At 35.7% G+C, this 18,497-nt stretch overlaps 1 protein-coding gene and 1 long non-coding RNA gene across 2 annotated transcripts; both read left to right on the forward strand.

The window, feature by feature from the left end:
• The first annotated feature begins 1,972 nt into the window (after window positions 1–1,972).
• Window positions 1,973–13,861, forward strand: LOC112777758 (probable LRR receptor-like serine/threonine-protein kinase At1g05700). Its single transcript, XM_072228200.1, has 13 exons — window positions 1,973–2,136; window positions 2,229–2,790; window positions 2,990–3,483; window positions 3,749–3,887; window positions 4,003–4,074; window positions 4,206–4,277; window positions 6,131–6,211; window positions 7,271–7,454; window positions 12,050–12,289; window positions 12,375–12,501; window positions 12,764–12,832; window positions 12,929–13,118; window positions 13,231–13,861. The coding sequence occupies exons 1-13, from the start codon at window positions 2,052–2,054 to the stop codon at window positions 13,646–13,648; spliced, it is 2,733 nt and encodes a 910-aa protein (XP_072084301.1). The 5' UTR covers window positions 1,973–2,051; the 3' UTR covers window positions 13,649–13,861.
• Window positions 13,862–15,543: 1,682 nt separating this feature from the next.
• Window positions 15,544–17,475, forward strand: LOC140181990 (uncharacterized). The gene is made up of 2 exons (XR_011877751.1): window positions 15,544–16,323; window positions 17,123–17,475. It is a non-coding gene; the product is annotated as an uncharacterized lncRNA (long non-coding RNA).
• The last annotated feature ends 1,022 nt before the right edge of the window (window positions 17,476–18,497 follow it).

Genomic DNA, 18,497 nt, shown 5'->3' on the forward strand with positions numbered 1-18,497 from the left:
AGGTTGGTGAAGACTTGGAAGCCAATTGTTGACAAAGTGGAGGAAAAACTCAGCATTTGGAAAGCCAAAGTTCTTAATAAGGCCGGTAAGTTGGTGCTCATTAAATCTGTACTAAATAGCCTCCCTGTATATTATTTGAGCCTGTATAAGATGCCAAAGGCTGTTGCGGAGAAGCTTATTTCCTTACAGAGAAGATTTCTATGGAGTAAGGAGGATGGTATGAATGGTATGGCTCTGGTCAAGTGGGAGGTGGTGCAGGCGCCTAAAAAGCTTGGTGGATTGGGTGTGGGGGATGCCATGCTGCGAAACACAGCCCTTCTCTTTAAGTGGTGGTGGCGCTTTTCAAAGGAGGATTGTCCGCTATGGAAGAAAGTGGTTTGTGCTTGTAATAACCTGGACCCAAGTGTGCTGTTGTCCTCCCAGGTTTTACCTACCAAGGGGGGCCCTTGGAAGGATATCTGCCAGATACAGTTCAAGAATCAGCAAGTGAGACAAAAGATGATTACTGGGTTGGCTATGGAGGTGGGTGATAGAAGAGGGACTCGATTCTGGGAGGATGTTTGGTTGCGTGGTGGTGCTCTGAAAGATCAGTTCTCGAGACTTTTCTCGGTCTCAAACCAAAGAGGATCTGTTATAGGGGATTGCGGGTTCTGGGATGGGGCTGAGTGGATATGGAACTTCCAATGGAGGCGAGAGCTATTCCAATGGGAGTTGGATCTAGTAAACCAGCTGCATGATATATTAAGGCTGGTCAAATTGGATTATGGCAGTGAGGATAGAGTTGTATAGAAATTTGATAAACAAGGGGTCTTTTCTACTAACTCTTTTCTGCAGGTACTACAGGAGGACATCATGCCAGAGGATATAACAAGCTACAACTTTACAAAGACAATCTGGAAAGGTTTAGTTCCCCCAAGAGTTGAACTATTTGTCTGGTTCGTGTTGACTGGTAGGATCAATACGAAGGAGAGGCTGAGCCGGTTGGGAGTTATCCACCACGAAGATGTTGCATGTGTGTTTTGTAACAAGAGTATTGAATATGGTCACCACTTGTTCCTTGGTTGTGATTTCTCTTGGCAGGTTTGGTGTGCGTGGTTATCATTTGTTGGGAGGCTATGGTCTTGCCCGGGGACGTTGAAGGAACATTTCATAAGTTGGACTGAGATATCAGCTAGCAAGGAGGACCGCAAGAGGTGGTTGATGGGTTTCTGTGCGATTACATGGAACATCTGGCTAGAAAGGAATCGAAGAATTTTTCAGAACAAAGGAAAAGGAGTTGATGAGATCATTCATATGTCTTTCATGAACTATAAGGAGTGGTTAGGTGTGGATCCTTTTTGTTGTTAATGGCAATGCCGAAGATGACAAGGGGATAAGCATTAGTGTTGTTAGGAGTTGCCTATATTGCTTTATGATGCTCTTTGGTTCTTTCTGTTATTTCGCTCCACTTGTTGTGTTGAGCTTCTCTCTTTTAAAAAAAAAAAGAATGGACAAATTATTTTGGACCAAAAGAAATATTTCTAAAAAGTTATGATTTTCCCCCTACGTGCAATACAAGTATCGAAGCCTATGGTTCCATGGACTAAGTCTAATTCAATGCATCAAGAGAATCAAATCAATCCTGCACCGCATGACAATCACAGCTACCAATTCACATGTAGTCTTATTGAGCAAGTAGACGAAGACTTAGCTGTGTACTTTGTAACAAAACGACCAAATTGGTATATATTGTCATTGATTATTTTTATTGTGCTTCAATGATTTATGGCATGATGGGACTATCAATCACAATATATATTAAAGCAACAATAAACTATTCCCACAAAATAAATAAATAAATCCTAGAAAGGAATAATTGAAGTTGACTTTGGTCAACAAAAAAAATGTATAAAGTCAACAAAATAGAAGCTGACTTAAGAAATTTCTTTTTTTCTCCTTACAGGTCAACTTTATAATATCACATAATTTGTATATTAAACATCTTGAACTTAGTTAAATAGCAGCACTGAACCACTCGTAATCTTTGTCACCCCGAACAAATCAGATATGCAATGGCGAAGATTATCACAAATTCCCTTTTTCTACTGCTGGGAGCTCTTTCTTTCGTAGCAACGATCCAAGGCCAGGATCAATCAGGTTTGGTTACTTACTAAAATTTCAAGAGTCATTATTTTAAGATTCATAATTTCTTTAATGTAATAAGTTCAATTAATGGTTTCTATCACCAGGATTTATTAGCATAGACTGTGGATTGCCTGAAAATTCTAACTACACTGAGAAGAATACAGGAATCAATTACATTTCAGATGCTAATTTCATTGATTCTGGTGTAAGTAAAACTGTGTCGCCCCAAGATAAGACTACTCATCCACAATACTTTACTTATCTTCGGAGCTTTCCTTATGGAACAAGAAACTGTTACAGAATAAATGTAACAAGTGTTACTAGATATTTAATCAGGGCTAGTTTCCTGTACGGAAACTATGACGGTCTTAATAAGCTCCCAGAATTTGATCTTTATCTTGGAGTTCATTTTTGGGACACGGTGAAATTCACAAATTCATCCGTCAGCATAAACTATGAAATTATACACACTCTATCGACGGATTATATCCATATCTGTATGGTTAACAAAGGCAAAGGGACATCATTCATTTCAGTCATAGAAATGAGGATTTTGGACAATGTCAACAATACTTATACCACTCAAGATCCAACTACGTCATTGGCACGTTTTCGAAGGTTGGATGTTGGTATCAGCAACTTAACCTACAGGCGAGTCCCTTTTTTGCATAAAAAAATATAATTGATTCATATTTCGACACTTTGTAGTAATAGAAACTTATTATTTGTTACATTGGTTGAATTCACCGTATCTTCACAAAGTAAAAAACTATAAAATACAAAACAAATATACAGAAGTTGAGTCTTTAGTGTATAATATATGTACGATCTCATTATTATTTGAATAAGACCAAAAAAATTACAGGTATGAAGATGATCCATATGACCGGATATGGGAGCCTTATTGGGACGACAAGTGGACACAATTAAGCAGTGGATTTAGCAGTGATAACTTGATTCAGAATGACTTTAAAGTACCAGCAGTTGTGATGGAGACTGCAGCTACACCAAAAAATGCTACTGCCTCATTAGACTTCCAGTGGGAGGATGATTATGCAGATAACAATGAAACTCAGCACCAATACTATTTCTACTTACACTTCGCTGAGTTTCGGAAGCTAGAGGAAAATCAAACAAGCTCATTCAATATCTCCTTAAATGACGTGCCTTGGGTAAGAAGGGAACTTGTATACGGTATTGCATACACCAGATATACTACAAGCCCTTTGTTTGGACACAAAAACTTTCACATTTCAATTATTCGGGCAGAATCTTCCTCCGTTCCACCAATCATCAATGCTCTTGAGATTTATTTAGTGAAAGATTTCTCATCACAGTTAGAAACCCAAAAAGATGACGGTATTCTTCTGCTATTTAATTTTGTCTAGACTTAATTATCTGCTTCTTGTGTACTCTTGATTATGATGAATGAAAAATACTAGAGGTTATCAAAATTTATTATTTTTTTATTATTATTTAATTATCAATTTAATTTTTTTAGTCTAGTAATTTATTAACATAATTTATCTCATACTTTTAAATATTAATTACTAACTAATGGTTAAAAACAACAAATTCTGATAGTCATCTACTATTTCTTGTGATGAATATATATATACACCAGCGGATGCAGTCACAAACATGAAGAGGACTTATAAAGTGGACAGTAAAAACTGGGAAGGAGATCCATGTGCACCCATTGCATACAAGTGGCAAGGTGTAGACTGTACCTCTTATGATGGCTTTCTAAGAATCACATCCTTGTAAGCTTATCATTCATTAAATAATAATGCATAAATTAGAAAGCTATTAACCTTTTAATTATAAAAACAATGCATAAATTCATGATCGAAATAATAATTAATATTTTTTATAAAGGAATTTGTCTTCAAGTGGACTGACCGGACATATAGCAGTTGATATATCCAAGCTTACCATGTTAAAGTCCTTGTGAGTACCTATCTCATCTCATTTGATTAATATATAAATATTGCACCTCAATAATTTGATTACATTTGTATTCTCGGTTTTTTTTTCCTCTCTTTTTGGATTGTAACTGTGCATTTGAACTGCCGTCTCAGAGATTTATCAAACAATGAGTTAAGGGGGACTATTCCTTCTTTTCTGGCACAACTGCAATCACTAGAATACTTGTAAGTCCACATGATTTTATTGGTTATAACATTTAATGGCATCGGATTCGATGGTCCCAAAACGTTTAGACCATTAAATGGTTCTATAACAAAACATATTTTTAAAATTTTTTAATAACGGTTAAATAATTCTTATTTAATTTTAATTACAAATTAATACTTTATATATTATTTAATTATAAAATCTATTTTTTATTTTATAAATTATTATTTTATCATTTATCTATCAACTTTATTGATAATCAAGAACAAAAAGAATAACTAATTAGATCTTCCATTAATCGTAATAAATATTTTGACAATCCTAATCAATTAGAATTTTATCCTTGATCACTTATATCCGTGATCGTCGATGAAATCGTGTTTTTTGAAAATTCAATCGATTGAATGTCTGTGTTTTCCAAAATTCAATCAATTGAAATTGTTACACAATCGATTGAATTTTGCAAGGCATGTAATTCAATCGATTGTTCGTGTTACTCAATCAATTGAAGTCATCAAAGTAATATGAATTTTCACAATTCAATCGATTGTTTGTGTTATCTAATCGATTTAAATTTTCTAATTCTATCATTAATTACTCAATCCTACCATTAAAATAGTTTATCTTGATTATCAATTATTTGTTTCATGATGACCCTCACCACCATCTTCAGTCAAACTCGACTCTTCTTCATCGCTTAATGAGTTTTTGTTTCTATCTCCCTTACCAAACTCAGCCATTGACAATTTGACATAGTTTGACTACACAGTTCCCATTATGAGTGGAAAATTCGAGGACTTCCCCGAAGACCCATGACAAGGAAGATTTTGATTCTGGGTCGTGGTATGGGGCACATGCTGTGATTGGTGATGAAGCCGCATTGAAGCAGGAAAATCAAAACCACCAAAAGAAACTCCACCTTAAATCGTACCACACTGTGACAAATTCCCTTCCATTACTTCACAAAGAAACCAGCCACCAGAATCAAACCAATGAACTCATTCCACCTTAAATCCTATAAATGTTGTTCATCAAACCTACAGATTAAAATCAACAATCCAATTTCAATGAAATCCACCAAGGTCCAAGCAAACCCTTTTCAATCCCACCTACAATCTTCTAGAATTTCAGCTAAAAACACACCACCTAAAATCCACCCCCATAAAAAAAAAACCCTTTTCCAAAACACCATTTCATATACCAATATTTGCAGCCAACAGAACTTAAATTTCATAAGCCAGCACCAGTTCCACAAACACCCAGAAACAAAAATTAAAAGAAAATCGATTTGGTAACACAAATAATTCATTGAATTGTGAAAATTCATATTGTTTTGATAACTTCAATCGATTGAGTAACACGAACAATCGATTGAATTAGAAAAAATCCACATGCCTTGCAAAATTCAATCGATTGTGTAGCAATTTCAATCAATTGAATTTTGGGAAATACATACATTCAATCGATTGTGTTGTATGTCCAATCGATTAAATTTTCAAGAAACACAATTTCACCGACGTTCTCGGATATAACTGATCAAGGATAAAATTCTAATTGATTAGAATTGCCAAAATATTTATTACGATTAATGGAAGATCTAATTCGTTATTGTTTTTGTTCTTGATTATTAATAAAGTTGATAGATGAATGATAAAATAATAATTTATAAAATAAAAAATAAATTTTATAATTAAATAATATATAAAGTATTAATTTATAATTAAAATTAAATAAAAATTATTTAGCAGTTATTAAAAATTTTAAAAAACATATTTTATTATAAGACCATTTAATGGTCCAAATATTTTTGGATCATCAAATCCGATGCCACATTTAATAAGGATGTCATATTTGCCTTCGGCTTGTGCAGGAATTTGGCAAACAACAACCTAACAGGTTCGGTTTCAAACGAACTCCTTCAAAAACAAAGTGATGGTCTATTATCCTTGAAGTATGTGACTTTATGTTATCCTTGATATAAAAACTATATGTGACTGACTATCTGTTAATTCACACATATTTTCATGTTTCAAAATACATAAAAAGTTCCAACATCTGTTAGATAGTATAATTTTTTTCGTTAATGATTAACAGTGATCGCTAATGTAAAATGTTAATTTGCACATGTGATCGTTAAGAATTCATGTGTAGGAGCTAGACAAATTAATTCTAAAGTGAAATATAAAACAGTTTTCGAAAAATTTTAAAATTCTCAAAAACGGTTCTTAAAAAATTCTAAAATATTTTCCTTTGAATTTTTTAATTTTTTTTCAAAAGTCAACTTTATAATATTTTATTATTTTTATTAAAGGGGATTATTTTAAAATTTTTTATATACTGTTTTGAGTTTAAATTTTTTTGGGATTAATTCGTACTTTTATTCTAGAGACTATGCGAGTTAATGTTCTACATTAGCAGTGACCACCATTAATATTTAGTAACTAATAATAGAAGAAAACTGTGTCTATGTAAGTAGACGTTGGGGTAGGTTTATTGTATTTTAAAATTTGAGGGACTAAAGTGTTCAATTTTACATAGTGATTTAGGTAATTATTTTTTTTTAATTTAGGTCTTCTATGAAATACGGACGTGTCAGACACATTTTGGACACGACAGTCGTTTTATATGAGTGTCTTTTGTGTCTAATTGTATCTTAATAAAAAATAAAAAAAATTCTTCTTCAAATACGTTTAGACATAACTAATATTAACATGTATTCTTAAAATGAGTTTAGAAATAATATATAATATTATTTATTAAAACAAAAATTATTTTAAATACTTTATATAATAAAAAATTAAAAATAATTAAAAATTTAATTTATATTTTAATATTAATTAATATTTAAATATTATTATAATTTATCTAAAAATTACTCTATATTTTATATGTACTATATTCCGTACATCACAAGGTATTCTAATAATAATTACTTTCACAATTTCTAAGTGGATAACCAAATATAACTAACTTTGCTTTAACTTTGTTGTCCTTTCGATGCGTATTGTAGTGTGGGGCAAAATCCAAATCTATGTGCATCAACTTCATGTATCTCGCAATCAACTGATACAAGAAAGAAAGAGAATAATGCAGTTATTGCAGTGGTAGCATCAATTGCGGGGATATTACTGCTTCTAGTGATTATAGCCGCATTTATAATCTTCCTCCAGAGAAAGCAATATGGTAACTACTCCTAACTATCATGTATATGCAATCTTTATGAAACAGACGAATGAAGTTTGGTTGATTGCACAAGCTTTGATTTCCATAACTCGAAATAATTTGTGAATAACCGAAAATTTTCATGAAAATCAGCTGCTTGTCACGGAAAATTTTAGAAGGTTAGATTTAACAGTGTTTGAATAGTTTTCTGGAGTGTTTGAGAATACTCTAGATGGTTCCAGAACGTTCTAGAATGTCCTAGAAGGTCCCGGAATACCCTAGAAGGTTCTAGAAGACTCTGGAAGGTCATAGAGTATTCTAGAAGAGTGTAGATGTATATAGAAGTATAAAGAGTGATATGGAATAATCTAGAAACATTTAGAGAGTTGTGGTAGGATAGATATTTGTAAAGAAGGTTCTAGATGATTAATCTGGACCATTGATTAGATTTAATCCTAACCATCCATTGAGGAGGTGGATGGCTATAAATAGGGATGAGAGTTAGAGTTTGGGTGTGTGAAAATCATTTGTAACCAACACTTGAGTAATAAAGTGTTCTTTCCACCAAAGCTTCCTTTCTCTTGTGTTCTCTTGTGTTCTTAGCTTCTTGCTAAGTATTGAGGGTTAGGCTGACTTGGTCTTAGCTCAAGAGGTTGAGTAAGTCCGAGTGCCGGCACGGTAGCGTTGGAGTGTGTCCAAGGCCGTGACAATTTGGTATCAGAGCCTGGTTCGAGAGGGAGCACAAGTCGCTTGTGGGAATGGCTTCTAGTATCACCATGGAGCATGTTGAGTCTCAAAGGGGAAGGGATACTATTCTTTCTCAATGGGGAGGCAAGAAGAGTCGTTCTTCAAGTGAGCCTAGAGGTAAGGACTCTAACTTCTTAGAAGAAAGAGTTTCTATGTTGGAAAATGTTCTATCCTCTACGGATGAGCGGTTCCAAAGGATAGAACATGACAAGGAGACCCTCGAGGCTCACGTATTAGGAGAACTAGATGCTTTCAAAGAAAGCATGCTCCAAATCGAAGAGAAGCTTGAGAATTCCTTAAAGATATTTGAGGAAGTTCGAGTTTGGTTCGAGGAGGCAAAATCTCAACCAACCATTATAAGGGAGACGACAAAGATTGATCTCCCCAAGCCAAAGGAGTTCAAGGGCGTAAGGGACGCTCGCGAAGTGGAGAACTTCCTATGGCAAATGGAGAGGTACTTCGAAGGCCAAGGGGTGGTCGAAGAAGCAATAAAGGTACGCACTGCAGCTCTCTACCTTTCTGATAATGCTACTTTGTGGTGGAGGAGAAAGTGCGTAGATATGGAAAAGGGTACTTGCAACATAGCCACATGGGAAGATTTCAAAAGGGAATTGAAAAGACAATTCTTCCCTGAGAATGTGGTTTATGAAGCAAGGAAGAAGTTGAGGGAGTTGAAGCACAAGAGTACGATTAGCGACTACGTAAAGGAGTTTACTACTCTCACGCTTCAAATCCCCAACTTAGCATCAGAGGATGCATTGTTCTTCTTCATTGATGGACTCCAACCTTGGGCAAAGCAAGAACTACAAAGAAGGAATGTTAAGGATGTCGATGAGGCCATCGTGGTGGCCGAATCACTCACTGAGTATCATAGGGGAGACTCTAAACCCAAGTCTTCCTCCAAGCCTAGTTCTGCTAAAGGTGGGGGAGACAAGGGGAAGAGTTTCTCAACCAAGAAGGAAGGAAAATACTCTTCAAAGAAAGAGTACGAAGAAAAGAAGAAGGCTTTCGTGCCCAAAGGAGGATGCTTCGTGTGCAAGGGACCACACCAAATGAAGGATTGTCCCAAGCTAGGGACTTTGGCATCTATCGCCGAGGAACGAGAAGCTCAAATTCAAGTAACTGAGTGTGTTGGATCTATCCAACACATAAATGCTGTGAAGAGAAAAGAGGCAAGCACTGTAGAAAAGAAAGGCTTAATGTATGTCAAAGCCTTTATCAATGAAAAACCTGTCATGGCTATGATCGACACTGGTGCTACACACAACTTCATCACGCCTGATGAAGCAAGGAGGCTTGGGTTGAAGATCACCGAAAATAATGGTTGGTTCAAACCCGTAAATACCAAGGGTGGACCCCTTAAGGGAGTAGCAAAAGGGGTTGAGATGACTCTTGGTTCTTGGAAGGGCCTTGTAGATTTCTCAATAGCACCCATGGATGATTTTAAAATAGTCATCGGGCTCGATTTGCAAAGGAAGGCAAATATAATACCTATGCCATACTACAATATAGTATGCGTCATGGAGAAAGGGTCTCCATGCATGGTCCCTACAATCTCAAAGGCTGGAGGAATTCCGATGCTCTCGACCATGCAACTCAAGAAAAGTTTCAAGAAGGGAGAGACTACATATTTGGCTCTATTACAAGAGGAGTCAATATCCGAAAGAGAAGACGTTCCTCCCAAAATTAAGGAAGTCATTGAAGAAAATAAGGATGTGATGCCTCCCGAGTTGCCAAAGCAGTTACCACCTAGAAGAAAGATGGATGACAACATTGAATTGGAGTTAGGAGCGAAACCGCCTATCTCAAAACCATACAGGATGTCGGCCATTTCTATGGTGGAAGGAGATATTGTGCATACCATCAAGGAAGGGTTGCATCACGACCCATTAGCCAAGAAGTTGGTGGAGTTGGCTAGAGAAGGTAAGACCAAAAGATTTTGGTTAGAAAACGACCTTCTCTACACTAAAGGGAGAAGACTATACGTCCCTAAATGGGAAAATCTAAGAAGAAAATTAGTGAGGGAATGCCACGACACCAAGTGGGCTGGTCACCAAGGTCAGCGAAGGACCTTAGCACTCATTGAATCTTCTTATTATTGGCCTCAAATGAGAGATGAAGTGGAGAGTTATGTGAAGACTTGTCTTGTGTGCCAACAAGATAAGATTAAAAACAAGACACTAAGAGGGTTGTTGGAACCACTGCCTCCATCAGAGCGACCGTGGGAAAGTGTCTCTCTAGATTTCATCTCTGCCTTACCGAAGTCCGAGGGGTTTGGATCGATTCTCGTGGTAGTGGATCGATTTTCGAAGTATGCTACCTTTATACCTGCCCCTACTGACTGCACTGCAGAGGAAGCAGCACGACTATTCTTCAAGAATGTGGTGAAGTACTGGGGATTGCCTAAGAGCATCATTAGTGATCGAGATCCACGCTTCACAGGACGACTATGGACAGAGTTGTTCAAACTCCTTGGGTCGGAACTTCATTTCTCAACAAGCTTCCATCCTCAAACCGATGGGCAGACTGAGAGAGTGAATGCCTTACTTGAGTGTTACTTAAGGCATTTTGTAAGCGCTAATCAGAAGGATTGGACAAAACTCCTAGACATTGCTCAATTCTCATACAATCTGCAAAGGAGCGAATCTACAGGGAAGAGCCCATTTGAGATTGTGACTGGACAACAGCCGCTTACACCTCACTCTCTTTCTTCCTCTTACTCAGGAAAGAGCCCTGGAGCTTATCATATGATTAAGTCATGGGAAGAACAAGCAGATGTCACTCGTTCTTACCTCGACAAAGCTGCCAAGAGGATGAAGAAATGGGCAGATAAGAAGAGGAGGCATGCAAGCTATCAAGTGGGAGACAAGGTAATGATCAAACTTCTTCCACAACAATTCAAAGCCTTTCGCAAGGTTCATAAGGGTTTAATCCGCAAATACGAAGGACCATTTGAGATCATTGGACGTGTTGGGGAGGTTGCTTATAAAGTACAACTCCCTCCCTCTATGAAGATCCACCCGGTCTTCCATGTGAGTATGCTTAAACCATATCATGAGGACCAAGACGAACCGAGTAGAGGTAACTCGAGTCGTGCTCCGCCTGTGGTGATTAGATCTTTTGACAAAGAAATCGAAGAGATCCTAACTAATCGCGTCGTACGACGAAGAGGAGTACCACCAAGTATCCAATACTTGATCAAGTGGAAAGGGCTCCCGATAACTGAAGCTAGCTGGGAAACTCGCGAAGATCTGTGGCAATTCCAAGAACACCTAAAGCGCTATCATGAACAGAACGCGACGAGGACGTCTGCGCATTAGGTGGGGGAGAATGTCACGGAAAATTTTAGAAGGTTAGATTTAACAGTGTTTGAATAGTTTTCTGGAGTGTTTGAGAATACTTTAGATGGTTCCGGAACGTTCTAGAATGTCCTAGAAGGTCCCGGAATACCCTAGAAGGTTCTAGAAGACTCTGGAAGGTCATAGAGTATTCTAGAAGAGTGTAGATGTATATAGAAGTATAAAGAGTGATATGGAATAATCTAGAAACATTTAGAGAGTTGTGGTAGGATAGATATTTGTAAAGAAGGTTCTAGATGATTAATCTGGACCATTGATTAGATTTAATCCTAACCATCCATTGAGGAGGTGGATGACTATAAATAGGGATGAGAGTTAGAGTTTGGGTGTGTGAAAATCATTTGTAACCAACACTTGAGTAATAAAGTGTTCTTTCCACCAAAGCTTCCTTTCTCTTGTGTTCTCTTGTGTTCTTAGCTTCTTGCTAAGTATTGAGGGTTAGGCTGACTTGGTCTTAGCTCAAGAGGTTGAGTAAGTCCGAGTGCCGGCACGGTAGCGTTGGAGTGTGTCCAAGGCCGTGACATGCTGCTAGGAACATTATTCTTGGGAAACGTCGTAGTTCAATTAAGGGGTCAGAATTGGAATCGAAGCAACGACAATATTCATTTAATGAGGTTGTTAAGATGACCAACAACTTTGATAGGATTCTTGGCAGAGGTGGATTCGGAACAGTTTACCATGGCTTTATTGAAGACATTCAAGTGGCTGTCAAGATGTTTTCTCTATCTTCAGTGCATGGATATCAACAATTTGTTGCAGAGGCAAGTGCTCAAAATATCCATAAGTGAAAGAAATCTCAATCTAAATTATATTTGACAAGAACAAAAAATGGCTTTTGAATGACAGGTTAAGCTTCTAATGAGAGTACATCATCGAAATCTGACTTCTCTTATTGGCTATTGCAATGAAGAAACTAATATAGGACTCATCTATGAATATATGGCAAATGGAAATTTAGATGAACATCTTTCAGGTGTGATCACATACAACTATTTCTATTTTAGTATATATAGTTAAACTAATAAGAAAATCTATATAATTTTATCAAATTTAAAAATAAATTTTTATATTTTAAAATTTATAATTGAACTTATATTTTTAAAATTTTTTTAATTAGAAATATTATGTTACTTTATAATAGAATATAACAAAAAATATTATTTTTTATTCATGTTATTCAATAAATACATATCACAAGCTTCTAACACTATGAAATCTCTTGTTTTTTTATAAAGGAAAAAACAACCGGAGAAGGTCCTTGAATTGGGAAGATAGACTTCGAATAGCATTAGATGCCGCCCAAGGTTAGCGCAAGAAAAATAATTTATATGAAAATTTAATTATTTCTTTGTCAAATTTTAGTTGTTAACTATCTATACATGGTGGAAACTTAAATCTAGGATTGGAATATCTGCATAATGGTTGTAAGCCACCTATAATCCACAGAGATGTAAAATGCACAAATATTCTATTAAATGAAAACTTGCATGCCAAACTCGCTGATTTTGGATTGTCCAAATGCTTTGCGGCTGACGGCGATACGCATGTGTCGACAATTGTGGCGGGAACTCCAGGCTACCTAGATCCTGAGTATGTGTTTAATTTCAATTATATCCCTACCTTTGATTATTGAAAGAAATTTGATTAGAGATAAAAAAAATTAACTAACAAATGCACATTATTATTTGATTCGCCGTGCTAGGTATACAACATCAAACAGATTGACAGAGAAAAGTGATGTGTATAGTTTTGGAGTAGTTCTTTTAAGGATAATCACAGGTCAGCCAGTAGTAATGGTAAGGGAAGACATGATTCATCATATAAGTCAGCGTATTAATACAATGGTTACTAGAGGGGATATAACAAAAATTGTTGACTCAAGATTACAAAAAGATTTCGACAGCAACTCTGCATGGAGAGCAGTTGAAATAGCAATGACCTCTGTGTCTGCCATTTCAGTGGAAAGACCATACATGAGTGATATAGTGAAAGAGCTAAAGGAGTGTTTGGCTGCAGAATTAGCTCGAAAACATACTAGTTGTGACCTTCAAAATGAAGATTTGGTTGGGCAGGTGAGTCTAAACTTGATTAGTACTGATATCACTCCCATAGCTAGGTAGGTTCATAGTTCATTTCTAATTAATACTATTACCACTGTACTAAAGTAAAATAAAATAGCTTCGGAATTATGTTGCATTTTAAGTTCAATTTGTTGTAATAATAGCTAGCAAGTTAGCTATTTTATCTTTTAATTTGTTGCTTTGTATTTTATTATATATAACAAGATCTGTTATATTCAGTTATCATCGAATAATTAAGTTTTGTGTCTTGTATGTTTAGTGAGATTATCATAATAATTTATCTAATAATTGAATTGAAAGAAGGAAAATTATATATACTGGTTATTGTAGTATGTAGCATGACTAAATTAAATATTAGTGTTCATTATTGTTGTGAAAAATTGGTTCGAACTATAAGCAATAAGGGATGAACATTGAACATTCAAGAATAAGAGAAGAGAGCTTCTGAATTTTGAATTCTCGATATGAATTGTAGAGACTGAAAACTTGATTAGTGAATTTCAAATTGTTGATGTCACAAGTCCAGCTATATATAATGTGAATACAACTAACTAACTATCCTACTTGACATAAATACTGTAAGTAGTTACTAACAGAAAGCTAACCATCTAACTAACTCTGTATACGTCAGCAAGTTAGTTATATACAAGTGTGTGGAACGTGGATAGAAGAGGGAAGAGTTGCGTTGTCAGTGTAATGGTGAAATCTGAAGGGCTGAAGCTGGTTCACAATTGTTGGCATAGCTACTGCCAAGAATTGGCTTGTACAGCAATTTAAAATCAACACAACTTTTTCTTGATCAAGATTTAGAGAAGGTATATATACCACAAGGCTTTAGAGGTTTCCAAAGCTGGTTTAGACGTCTAGGATTTGAAAAAAAAAAATCCTATGGTCTATGGTTGTTTTGAAGCAAACATTAATTGGCCCCTCCTCCAAATTCTTTTTTTTAAACCTTCATACAACAATCTTATGTTAAGCCTTTCTCCTAATAGTAGTCTTTCGAGGTGCGTAATTTTCTTTTAACGAAAAATGTTAGATAATAATCAATACTTTTCTCTTGTATTTATTTTATATTTAAACTAATATTAGTCATAGGATAGTAACACCACTCGAATCCGTGGGTATCTATTCTGTCCCTATCCGCTTGGGACAGGTAATTATCCGCTTCACACCAAGGTGGATTTTTAGCGGGGCGGGTTCTCGGTCCCGTCCCGATATATATATAATATATAATTTTAATATATAATGTGTAATATATGTAAAATAATTAGTAAATTATTAATAATATTATATTATATTTAAAATTTTACTTTAATTTATGTTATGTATGTAATGATGGTGATATAAATTTTGAAATTTAATTTTATTTATTAAATTTTAATAATTGTAGGAGCAGGGCGGGTACTTACGGAAGCGAATTAGGATTTAACATTTTACTATCCGCAAATAGGAGTGTGGCAGATTCTATGCGAATTATTGTAGGGCGGGACGGGATCGGGTAGAGCAAAAACCTGCTCCTATCCATCCGATTACTACCCCTAATTAGTCAATTTTTTTTATTAAAATGTTGGTCTCTTTAACGTATTTTTTTTATTTCTTTTTATTCTTTACTTACCCCCAACGATCTTGGAGTGATGCCATAACTCTACTTTGCATTTTTTTTCATTTCTATTTTCATTTTTTACATTGACTTTGGTTTTTCATTGGAGTTGCCAAATGTTTAGATATAGGTTCTATTAGGAGGATATGGAAGTGAGGTGTAAAAGACGAAACAGGAAGAATACGAGAAACAAAGCAAGAACACTAATTACTTATGTAACATTTCAAGTTTTTTTTTTTTTTGAAACATTTTACATATACTCCCTAATTTTATGAAAATACCTAAACTACCCTTTACTTCTTTTTCTAAACCCTAACCCTCTCCTAACACACACACGCTAACACCAACGCGTCTCACTCTCTGAAACCACAAAGAAGGAAAGAAGAGATAGAAAGAAACAGAGGGAGAGGGAGATGGAAGAAGAGAAGAGAGGAGGGAGAAGAGAGACCGCACGGCAAGGCTTGGTCATGCTGCCGCATCGCTGTCGCGTCATTGTCACAGGGGAGAGAGAGAGAGATGAGCCCGCACACGAGATTGCGACAGAGAAGAATGGAGATGTACCGCCATTACCGTCATGCACCGTCCTGCCTCTGGAGCCAATTGGAACCTTTGCCGTCGAGTCACGCCGTTGCCGTCATTGTCGTCGCTGCGGCGGCAAGCGTGAAGGTCGACCAAGGAGAAATAGGTATGTGGAGGAGGGAGGAGCTGTTACGCTGTCGTCGAGCAACTGCCACCGCCGGAGCTCGCCGTTGAGCCTGCCTGTTTCACGTTCTGCCCTTTCTTTGCTCCGCCGGGGGCTGAGCCCTGCCTCTCCCTGTTCATCAGAGCTTGTGGTGTTGTTGTGGGAGTCGCTGTCAGAGGAGAGGAACTGCCACTACCGCTGTTCCATTGTGTCCTTCACCGTCAACGTCGGGCAGTCACCAAAGCTGCTGATGCTCCATCCCTTATTTTCGTTTTCTTTGGGTTGTTGTTGAGGTTGCTGCAGTGAGAAATCGAAGTTGTTGCTACTACCTCGGTCCGAATTTCGTGCTCTTTCATTCCATTCTACTTCAACCTTCCTCACCTTTTATCTTGGCACTCTGGTTTGGTTTCTTCGGTACCTTGGGACCAATTTGTGAGTAGACTTTACATTTATAACCGTTACATTTTTTTGGTTTATGCTATTCTGAGTTTTTAATTATATTTACAAAACTATTGTTGAAGAACTTTGATTTGATTAGAATAATTTATTTATTATAATTGAAAAAATATTTTTATGAAGTTCATATCTTAGAAATTTTATATGAGACTATATATATTTGATGAAGTTTTATATTATTTTAGAACATTTTATTTTACTTGAAAATATACTTTTGAAACATTGAAGTATTTGTTAGTACTTATTGACTTTGAAATTGTGAAATGTGTTTGAAATTATTTATGATTGAAGAAGTTATGAGTTGAGAAAATATTTCTGATGAAAAAGTATTATCTGATTTGATTCGATTTGATTCGATACCTTATATATTTGAAAGATCAAAGATTTGTTGTATTTGAAATTATATGTTTTGAATTGGTTTGGGAGGCTCGTATTAGAAAACCGTAGTTAACGGCGGTTATGACGTTAATTTAGATGCATCTAACTCAGACTCCAGCTAGCAGGGGTGTTGCTAGCCTAACGTGTAGGCCACATGTTAGATCTGATATTCCGTTAGGACACACAAGAGGAAAGGCCTACCCATAGAGGTGGAGCCGCCCAAGTGTGGACTTTTGATTTGATTTCTGTATGAGAACTCCCTTATTGATTCACTCATTTATATAAATTATTATCTTCTAATTAAAATTATGTTTATATGGTCTCATGTGTATTATAGATGTATTGTCTAGTCACTGGATTGCAAAACTCACTCCGTTTTTCTTAAAATATTTTTCAGGAATAAATATTTGATTATGTGAGCCTTTTTATCCAACAGTAATGATCTGCAATGGGTATCTATTTGTTGTTGAGTTTTTAGACGTCATCTGCTCCATATGTCACAGGCAGGATCCACCCATATTTATTTTATTTTTTTTGTTTGTTAAAAATATGTAATTATTCATTTTAGACATTGTAAATTTATTTAAAATATTTGTAATTTTCTTATTCAACTTATATTTGAGTCGGTTAGGCTTGCTTGGGGATTATATTCCTGAGCGCCGTTCATGGCTCATTTTGGGCCGTGACAACTTATTACTTGATTTATGAATTCTCAAATACAATGGAGAGCATCTCTCTAATTTTTCTCTGAAATTAAAATAATGAGAGTTATTGTATTATATCATTTTTGTTAGTATATGGACTTCTCAACTTTTGATTTATTATATTTTATATGAATAATTTGGATTTAAAAAAGTAACCTATTAATTAAGTTAATTTTTTTGGTAAGTCTTAGAAAATTTCTTTTAGATATTAGATATTGAGTTGAAACCCAAAACAAAAAAGTATATAAATATTAAAAAGCAAGGGATTTATCCAAAAAAAAAATTATTGACTAGCGAAAAACCCTTAAATAAAGTTCTGATACGTGATAAATTAATTTTTAGCCTGTCGAGTTAAAAAATATTTGGACAACCAACTAAAAAAATGAATAAAAATGAGTTGAAAATTCATGCATTAAACCCGAAAGAATTATAATCATATATGGGATTGCCCAGAAATCGAGTGCTTTGCTGAGGAGTTCCTCCCGCCAAGTTTGAAAAAAGTCATAGAAACTAGCGAGTTGGATTACATCAAAGAGTTTGCAGAGTGAAAGCTTTACCTATCTTAAGCTTGCTTCATGCTTTGATACAAAGTCGTTCCCAGGAGAGGGTTGCCTTCCTGCTTCTCTTGAGTGTCTTATATTGCACATGTTTCCAAATCTGGAGACGCTTGACTGCAAGGGCCTTCACCATCTTACCTCTCAAAACTTTAGCAATTGCTGACTGTGAAATGCTTGAGAATATCATAGAAAAACATCGGCTTGCCTTCGTAAAAAATATCTACATAGGGGAAGCATGTCCTTTGAGGCGTAAGCTGGAAGAGATGGAACACCCACCGATTCAATTCATTCACTCACTGCTCTCCAATTATAATTGTTTGCATCAACCATTTTCATTCTCTTGTTAATACACCACGTCAATATTTATTATCTTTTCATTTCTTATAGGTGCCATTTTTTCCAATTTTTTAAGGATAACAAATTAGATGCTTAGAAAAGAACAAAAAGGTAAACTTTTTCATCATTGCTTCTGTATTGCTTAGAGTATTTGTATGGTTTATTGCAGATGCGC

This window comes from Arachis hypogaea, chromosome 19 (genome assembly GCF_003086295.3).
Source record: "Arachis hypogaea cultivar Tifrunner chromosome 19, arahy.Tifrunner.gnm2.J5K5, whole genome shotgun sequence".
In the NCBI taxonomy this organism is placed as follows: domain Eukaryota; kingdom Viridiplantae; phylum Streptophyta; class Magnoliopsida; order Fabales; family Fabaceae; genus Arachis; species Arachis hypogaea.

Bases quoted from the DNA above. Each gene is read 5' to 3' on its own strand.
- LOC112777758 (XM_072228200.1), top strand. From the start codon at position 2,052: ATGGCGAAGATTATCACAAATTCCCTTTTTCTACTGCTGGGAGCTCTT. The intron at 2,791-2,989 runs GCATAAAAAAAT...AAAAAATTACAG, and splicing joins TACAGGCGAGTCCCTTTTTT to GTATGAAGATGATCCATATG. The intron at 3,484-3,748 runs GTATTCTTCTGC...TATATACACCAG, and splicing joins AGAAACCCAAAAAGATGACG to CGGATGCAGTCACAAACATG.